We start from the raw sequence: 9458 nt of genomic DNA on the forward strand, positions 1-9458 counted from the left end.
TTCTCTTTGGTGAAAGCTTTGGTCTGGTCTCAAGAGGCTTGGCTTTTTGTTGTTGTTGTTTTTTCTTTTTGAGAAGGAATCTTGCTCTGTCTCCCAGGCTGGAGTGCAGTGGCATGATCTTGGCTTGCTGCAACCTCCACCTCCCAGGTTCAAGCAATTCTCCTGCCTCAGCCTCCCGAGTAGCTAGGATTACAGGCGCACACCACCACACCCGGCAAATTTCTGTATTTTTAGTAGAGATGGGGTTTCGCCATGATGGCCAGGCTGTTCTGGAACTCTTGACCTCAGGTGATCCACCCATCTCAGCCTCCCAGATTGCTGGCATTACAGGAGTGAACCACCACACCTGGTCTAAGAGGTTTGGCTTCTAGTCTTGTCTCTTGTGATTTTTACTCTTTCTTTACTCTTGTGTCTCTTTACTCTCTGGGACTAGAGTTCCTCTCTGTCAAAAGAGGAGTAGAAACTCCCCAGCAGGTCTATGTAACAGAGAAGAGGAAGAGGAAGAGCCCAATTTAGCTGAGTAGACGCTCTTTGGGAGAAGTTGACTTCCCCTTATCCCAAAGCATATGTATTCACTTTGGAGACCATCTAGAGTGACCCAATTCCAAGTCGTAGGAGAATGAGAAGGTAGCCATGAGGAGGGCTAAAGAGACAGATGGAATGCCTTAGACTGGGCTAGCATAATTGTATGCCTGGGACTGCCCGATAGAACCAATTTCAGGGTGACCTGTTGTCTTATGTGGTGTGTATTTTCTCTCCTTTCCTTTAACTTGGAGTGAACTAAAGTAAAAAGGCCAAAGGCCCCAGCCTGTTCTGCAGGAGTGTAATCTTTTATATATATATGTGTGTATATATATATATTTTTAGACAGAGTCTTGCTGTGTCAACCAGGCTGGTGTTCAGTGGCACGACCTCGGCTCACTGCAACCTCTGCCTCCCAGGTTCAAGTTATTCTCCTGCCTCAGCCTCCCAAGTAGCTGGGATTATAGGCGCCCGCCATTATGCCCGGCTAATTTTTGTATTTTTGGTAGAGATGAGATTTCACCATGTTAGCTAGGCTGGTCTTGAACTCCTAACCTCAAATGATCCACCTGCTTTGGCCTCCCAAAGTGCTGGGCTTACAGGCGTGAGCCACTGTGCCCGGCCAGGAATGTAATCTTAAATATGGAAAAACCTCACTCCCTAAAAGACAAACAGTGAAGTCCTCTCTGGTCTGCGGTCCTTCCTGATCCCAACGCTTTACTGTTTTACTTCAGCCAGGCAGCATTGACAGAGCATCCACTTTTTGCCAGGCCCTGTGCTTAGAGCCGGGGGTATGAAGAGCATCCCTCCTCTCTTAGATTGTTGGGCACCAGCCTCAACACCACCCGTAGGGTACCCAAAGTCGGGTGGCGACGAAGGAATGAGAAAAGATAGGTTAAGAGTGCATAAAGAGTGGGGGCCAGGGGGCCAATCGCAAAATGGAGGCTGCGAAAGGCCCAGAGTTCTGGTCTCCACACTATTTATTGAGGACAGTCACAGATTTAAGAAGCAGATGTTCAGGGCGAAACAGTGAAAGGGAGGCAGTATGTCATAGGCGTAATCTATAGCAATAGTGGTTTAAATGAATCTCCTTTGTGCTCAAACAGCATACTTTTAACTTATTGAAGAGTAGCTAGTGGGAGTGGGCTTAACCAGGAGGCTGAACGTCTGTCCATTTCAATGCTTCAAAGGAGTGTCTTTCTCCTTGAACACAGTGCTTATAGATAAGAAAGCAGGTTGCGCTCAGAGCATGGGAACATAATGGCGATAAGAAGGCTTTCCTCCTCAGAGGCCTTTAGTGACTTTCCACAACTTATTGTCCCATATTTTTATGGCCAGTTTATGCAGGCACCCCACATGCCCTTTTCCCAACATAGATTGGGGTCCCCAGCCTCTGGGCCATGGACTGGTGCCAGTCCGTTGCCCTTTAGGAACCAAGTTGCACAGTAGGAGGTGGATAGCAGGTGAGCAGGGATTACTGCCCGAGCTCTGCCTCCTGTTAAATCAGCTGTGGCATTAGATTCTGTTAGAAGCACAAACCCTATTGCAAGAGATCTAGGTTGCAGGTTTCTTATGAGAATCTAATGCCTGGTGATCTGTCACTGTCTCCCATTACCCCCAGATGGAACCACCTAGCTGCAGGATGACAAGCTCAGGGCTCTCACTGATTCCACATTATGGCGAGTTGTATAATTATTTCATTGTATATTACAATGTGATAATAATAGAAATAAAGTGCACAATAAATGTAATGTGCTTGAATCATCCTGAAACCATCCCCGCCCCAATTCTGTGCAAAAAATGTCTTCCATGAAACCAGTCCTTGGTGCCAAAAAGGTTGGGGACCACTGTCTTAGATGGTCTCCTTTTCCCACTCTTTCTACAACCTGTCTCCATATAGAGTTAGAGTAATATTTTCAATGTGTAGGTCATGTCTCTTCCCTGCTCTATACCCCCAGTGGCTTCCTTCTGCTTTTAGGATAACATCCAAAACCCCAGGCCTTTTACAACAGGGTCCTGCAGAGTCTGACCTGAGCCCACTTCTCTGACCGCATCCTACCCTTTTTGTTGTTGCAGACACTGCCATGATGCCTAAATCAGGGCCCTTTTTCAGTTGTGGTGGTGGGAAGGTTGGCAGACACATTGAGACACTGAGTTGAGTTCATCACAATTCTCAGGTCAAGCACACTGGCATCACAAGTCCCCTCTCTAGCTTTGTGTATTTATTATCTTTTTTTTTTTTTTTTTTTTTTGAGATGGAGTCTTGCTCGTCACCGCAGGCTGGAGTGCAATGGCAGGATCTTGGCTTCACTGCAACCTCCACCTCCCGGGTTCAAGCATTCTCCTGCCCCAGCCCCCCAAGTAGACTGGAATTACAGGCCCCCGCCACAACGCCAGGCTAATTTTTTGTATTTTTGTAGAGATAAGGATTTCACCATGTTGGCCAGGCTGGTCTTGAACTCCTGACCTCAAGTGATCCACCTGCCTTGGCCTCCCAAAGTGCTAGGATTACAGGTGTGAGCCACCGTGGCCGGCCTATTATCTTTTACACTTAATTCTTTTATTCCCAATTCCCAATTTTATTCTAATTCTTCTCCCTCTGCAGGCAACCATTCTAAAATATTTCAAGTGTATCCTCTGTTGGATGTATTTTAGCAGAATGTGATATCTGTGGGCCTATATTTTAATATACTTGATATATGTTATGCTTTTCTCACTCAGCACTAGGTTTTTGAGATTCTCATCATATTGTTAAGGGCATGTTTGTAGACACCATGTTCACATTTTAACTATGCATTTTCCCAGTGATGGACACCAGATTGCCTCCAACTTCCCATCCTCAGGAACAAGACTGCAATGAGCACCCTGCGCAGTGTGAGACCCAAGTGACAGGCCATGGGAGGGGATTGCTGGCCTTGGGGCATGCAACATACAGCTCTGTATTTGCTGCTTTCCAGAATAGCCTCAGTAGCTTCACGGTCTTGGTATTGGAATTCTCTCACTCGAATAATTATCTCCTGGGATCTTAAAACGTTTTCTCCTGCTCAACAGTGAGGTCTTAACTCAAATATCACCGTCTCAGAGAGGCCTTCCCAATCTCACAGTTATCCCCACAATCCACCCTCCGCAGGTTACTCTGTCATTTTTACCTACACAGGGTTTCACTCTGTCGCACAGGCTGGAGTGTAGTGGCACGATCTCCGCTCACTGCAGCCTCGACCTCCGGGGTCAAGTGATCCCACAACCTCAGCCCCCTGAGTTGCTGGGATTACAGGCGCATGCCACCATGCATGCCCGACTGATTTTTGTATTTTTTGTAGACATAGGGTTTTGCCATGTTGCCCAGGCTGATGTCGAACTCCTGGGCTCAAGTGATCCGCCCGCCTCGGCCTCCCAAAGTGCTGGGATTACAGGCATGAGCACACCCAGCTACTTTTCACAATTTGAAATGATCTGTGATAGCTTATCTCCTTTTTCTGTCTCCTTTTTCTCCACGAGGGCAGGGGTCGCTGTCCTATTCACTAGGCATCTAGCACAGCCTTAGCATATGGTAGGCTCTCAACATTATTGAATAAGGTAATGCATTCAATACAAAAAAAAATGGCATTGTGATATCAATCCGTTCTAAACTCTATGGTTAGAAAAGCGGGGAACATAACTGGCGACATACGTAGGGAAGGCGCTTTAAAAGGGATCTAAAGGTCAACTGGATTTCCCGGTGATCAGCACCTTCTGCAATCGGATCTATTCCGCCAGCCTACGCGCCCATATTCACTGGGCCCCCACCCGCCTGGCGGACGGGTGCAATCCCCGGCAAGCCCGCAGGGGGCGCCCAGAGCAAGCCGTCCGGGGAGAACTAAAACTACATTTCCCAGCATCCCGCGCGCCGCAGACCCACTTCCGGAGACCTCAGACAAGATGGCGGCGCCCGAGGAACGCGATTCTCCGACCGAAGCGTCCCAGCCGGTGATGGAAGAGGAGGAAACTAAAACATTTAAAGACCTGGTGAGAATGGATGACGCTGGCTTCTTTAATGTACTCTGGTGCTAGGCTCAGGCAGACCCAGTTACCTTAGATCCCGCTCTGATAGTGCACAAAAGCATCTCGGGGCCTACCTTGGGTTTTCCCGAGAATTTCAGAGGGCTGGGTTTCGGACGTGCTCTGAATTTGGGTGGTGGGAGGGCTGCTGGGCCCTGAGAGCCCCATTTGCCCTATTCGCCACTTTAGCGTGGCAACGTTTGTATGTGTCCAGGAGGTTGTACATATGGGGGACTTGGTCTCTTTATAGCTGGAGCTTTGGAGTCAGATGAACCAACCAGATTTGAATTTTGGCCCAGTCTCTTACTATAGACAAGTTGTTACCTCTCTGTGTTTCTTTTTTAACATCTGTAAATTGGGGATAGTAGTAAGTACTTACCTCACAGAATTGTTGTGACGATTAAATGAGATGCTACATGTAAAGCACTTGGCCTAGGCCTTGGTGAGCAGAAAGTGTTCGTTAAATCTTGAGCTACTGCCTCATGGTATAAAGAGCAGGCTCTGAGATGCACAGTAAATACCTTTTAAAGCAAGTATATGGGTTGTACATGATGGTTCTGACAAAGTCAGTTAAGTAGGAGGGGAGGTAGGGGTGTGCTGTTCTTGGTTAAGGTATATTTTTCTGGATTCTAAGGGTGTGACAGATGTGTTGTGTGAAGCTTGTGACCAGTTGGGATGGACAAAACCCACCAAGATCCAGATTGAAGCTATTCCTTTGGCCTTACAAGGTAGGTTGTGTGACTTCGTACAGATTTAATATAAAGTTATCTCAATTAGATACCCCTTTTGAAAGCTGTTGCTTGCATACTTCAAGTGAAATAAGGATATGATCACTAAAGGTACAAAGTTTGGGTAATGGCATTTGAAAAGGTCATTCTCCAGTTTTACTGAGCTTATTTTCTGTCTTAATAGCTAAAAGGATTTGTTCTGTGCCACAGATGCTGACTTTAAGGAAGCCCTGAATTAAAGTATATTAACGACAATCTTGGTAGACTTTATGCATCAATGGGTGCACACTTAGGGAAAGGATGCCTGGAACACATATATATGTCTTGAGGAGTTGAGAATTCTTGCTGTGAGGCATGTTTATCAGATTTGTAAAAGAGTGGTTAAAGTGCTGATTGATGGCTAGTGGAACTGAAACTAACAGGATGAACTTTTTTGTTTTTGAGATTTTTTTTTTAAGATGGAGTTTGTTTTTTTTTGAGACAGAATTTTGCTCTGTCGTCCAGGCTGGAGTGCAGTGGTGCGATCTTGGCTCACTACAACCTCTGCCTCCCAGGTTCAAGCAACTCTCCTGCCTCAGCCTCCCGAGTAACTGGGATTACAGGGGCACCACTATGCCCGGCTAATTTTGTATTTTTAGTAGAGACGGGGTTTCAGCATGTTGGCCAGGCTGGTCTCGAGCTCCTAACCTCAAGTGATCCACCTGCCTTGGCCTCCCAAAGTGCTGGGATTACAGGCATGAGCCACCACACCTGGCCGTAACAGGATGAACTTTAATAGGAATAGAAATAAAGACCTGCTCTTAGATTCCTAAAGTACCAACTTTACAGGATTGGGGTGGGTGATAAAAGAGACCCAGAGGTCTTAGTTAACTGAAATCTGTTAAGATCCTCAGAAAAAGTGAATGTAATCTTAGCTATTATTATAAGAGGGGTAATGTGGCTAATTATTGTTAGTATTAATGTAGCTATTATTACTATATTACTATATTATTAGTGATTAATGTAAGTTATAATTATTACTAATTATTAGTAATTAACGTAGCTATTGATAATAATTGAAAGATTTAATGATTTGAAGAGCTGTCGTGTGGAAAAGGGGTTAGACTTACTCTACAAAATTCCATTTGCTCTTTCCATAAATAGTTACTATTTGTTGTAAATGTAAGGCACTGGAGGTTAACAGTCTGTCCTCTCCAAGAGTCTATAATCTATTAAAGAGATAATTATAAATTTATTACAAGTTGAACAGGGACCTAAGAAAGTTACATTCAGAGTGCACTGAGGGAGAAGAGATTACTTCTAATTAGGATGCATTAGAGAAGATTTATTTCATTTTATTTTTGGCTGGGGAGGTTGGGAAGGCATGTGAGTGGAACCTTGAAGACTGAATTTAGAAGGATTTAGACATTCAGATATGATGGGAAGGGAGAACTTTCTAGGCATAGGGAACAGCATGAAAAAAAGCCAGTCTGGAAAACATAGGCATGTATGGAGATTTGCAAGTACTTAGCAGAGTGGTGAAAAAGTTTAATAAGGTGATTGGGGCCCGATTATGAAGGATTTGAGTGCTGGGTCAAGGAATTTGGTCTACGTTTCATAGGCAGTGGGGCATTTTTGGAGATTAAGGATTTAGAATTGTACTCTTGGAAGATTAATCTCATAGCTGTGAAAGATGAGAGACAAGAGACTGGAGTCTGGGAAACCAATTAGTAGGTTATTGTAATGATTTTAGCAATAAATAATGGGTAGAGTGGTGATAGAATGAAAAAGAAAATGTTAGAAAAATAATCCTTATGATTTTACAACCAGTTAAGCAAGTGGAAGGCAAGGAAGGGGTGGGGAAAATCTAAGATTATCGCTAAGTTTGGAGACTGTTATGTTTAGGGCATATTATTGGTGTACCACTGATACAAAAAGGGAACAGGGGGAAAATTCAGGAAAGATGAGTTCAGTTGGAAGTAATTGAGTTTGGATATCAATGAGATAGAGTTGACCTTGTGGGAGGGGAATGGGGAAATGTTGCTCAGGGTACAGTTTCGGTTAGCCGGGATGGATAAGTTCTGAAGATCTATTGAATAGCATGATGACTACAGTTAGTAATGTTTTGTGTATTTGAAAATTACTAGGAGAGTAGATCTTAAATGTTCTCACCACAAAAGTGACAAGTATGTGAGGTGACAGATATGTTAATGAGCTTGATTTAATCACTTCACAAAGTATACATATATCTAAACTTTGCATTCTATACCATGAGTATATTATAATTTTTTGTCAGTTAATAAAACTGAGGGACAATAAAAAAGGAAAAAAAATACGCAGTTGGAATCCTGGGATTGGCACTTGATTGAGAGGCCAGAGGTGGATATATACATTGTATCCAAAGAGCAGTTATAGCTGAGATTAGAAATGGATTAGATTGGCAAAGATGACAGAGGAAAATTGGAAGATTCAACAGAGGGTTGAAAATCATGAGACTATAGTTTCACACAAATTAGGGAAGGGAAAGTGTTTCAAGGAGGGGCTAGTAAACACTTCCAACTTGTACAGAGAAGTTTGGAGGATAAGGACCGTATAAAGGCCAGTGGTCGGAAAGAAGTATCGGTGGCCCAGCGTTACTTTCATATAGCAAGAAGTTGCCGGGCGCGGTGGCTCACGCCTGTAATCCCAGCACTTTGGGAGGCCGAGGCAGGTGGATCACCTGAGATCGGGAGTTCAAGACCAGCCTGACCAGTGTGGAGAAACCCCGTCTCTACTAAAAATACAAAATTAGCTGGGGTGGTGGCGCATGCCTGTAATCCCAGCTACTCGGGAGGCTGAGGCAGGAGAATCGCTTGAACCTGGGAGGCGGAGGTTGTGGTGAGCCGAGATCGCACCATTTCACTCTAGCCTGGGCAACAAGAGCGAAACTCTGTCTCAAAAAAAAAAAAACAGCAAGAAGCGTTCGTGCATTTTAACTTTTCCAGCTTGCCCTAAAGCATAGGTGAGAAGAAGGAGTCAAAACAGCTGGCAGTAATCCTAAAATTATTATTATTATTATTATTATTTTCTTTTTTTTTTTTTGAGAGGGAGTCTCGCTATCACCCAGGCTGGAGTGCAGTGGCTGGATCTCAGCTCACTGCAAGCTCTGCCTCCCAGGTTTATGCCATTCTCCTGCCTCAGCCTCCTGAGTAGCTGAGACTACAGGTGCCCGCCACCTTGCCCGGCTAGTTTTTTGTATTTTTTAGTGGAGACGGGGTTTCACTGTGTTCGCCAGGATGGTCTCGATCTCCTGACCTCGTGATCCGCCCATCTCAGCCTCCCAAAGTGCTGGGATTACAGGCTTGAGCCACCGCGCCCGGCCATCCTAAAATTATTTTAATGCTTTCAGCCGTAAGTTTAAATTTGATGCAGAAAAGAATAGGGAGGGGTCAGTGGAAGGTTACTAGGAACTGACAGAAATGATCACCATGGAAAATGTCTTTATCCTTATTCTTGGGTTTGTCTCATTCTAATGAGTAGTTTATAAATGTTTCATTTGAATCTATAGAAACGATTCAAATAATCTAACGTTTGATTTTGTTGCTGTTGTTATTCGATTAAAATAACTCTAAATTTGAATTTGGGACTAGTGACGTTTTCAGTTTCTGCAAAGTTACTGAGCCCAGATTGTCCGCTGTTCTTAAACCTTATAACAATGATGAATAGTAGGTAGGGATAATTATTTTATTAGTGAGGAAATTGAGGCTCAGGGAGTTAAGTCCTTTGGCTAGAGTCACCTAATTATTGCTAAAGCTGGAGTTTGAACATAGAATCTTATAGCTCAGAAAACCTCTGTTAATGGATCTGCATCAACGTGTGTTACTATCAAGAGATCAAGAGTTGTTTGATGAGCGTGGTGGTTCATGCTTGTAATCCCAGCACTTTGGGAGGCTGAGGTGGGAGGACTGCTTGAGGCCAGGAGGTTGAGACCTGCCTGGGTAACACAGTGAGACACCATCTATTTATTTCTGTTTCAGAGATCACTTAGAGTTGTCCTCAAGGAATTTCAAACAGCTTATTAATGGCTGCCATATAGCACTTATGTTCAGTGCTAGCAACGTGGCAGGTCTATATGACAAAATTTATTCTGCTCTTATGGAGTTTATGCATGCTGGTATATTCTCTTTTTTTTTTTTTTTTTTTTTTTTTTTT

General features: G+C 44.1%; 1 protein-coding gene across 1 annotated transcript in view; it reads left to right on the forward strand.

Annotated features, from left to right (window-relative positions):
* Positions 1–4284: 4284 nt before the first annotated feature.
* DDX47 (DEAD-box helicase 47) overlaps positions 4285–9458 on the forward strand; it is a 17334-nt gene continuing 12160 nt past the window's right edge. Inside the window, exons 1-2 of the mRNA XM_017873172.1 lie at positions 4285–4527; positions 5195–5288. Of these exons, the coding sequence (XP_017728661.1) occupies positions 4441–4527; positions 5195–5288 (181 nt within the window). The 5' untranslated portion in view covers positions 4285–4440. The remainder of the gene's footprint in view (positions 4528–5194; positions 5289–9458) is intronic.

Source organism: Rhinopithecus bieti, unplaced genomic scaffold (assembly GCF_001698545.2).
Source record: "Rhinopithecus bieti isolate Rb0 unplaced genomic scaffold, ASM169854v2 scaffold_110, whole genome shotgun sequence".
Classification (NCBI taxonomy): domain Eukaryota; kingdom Metazoa; phylum Chordata; class Mammalia; order Primates; family Cercopithecidae; genus Rhinopithecus; species Rhinopithecus bieti.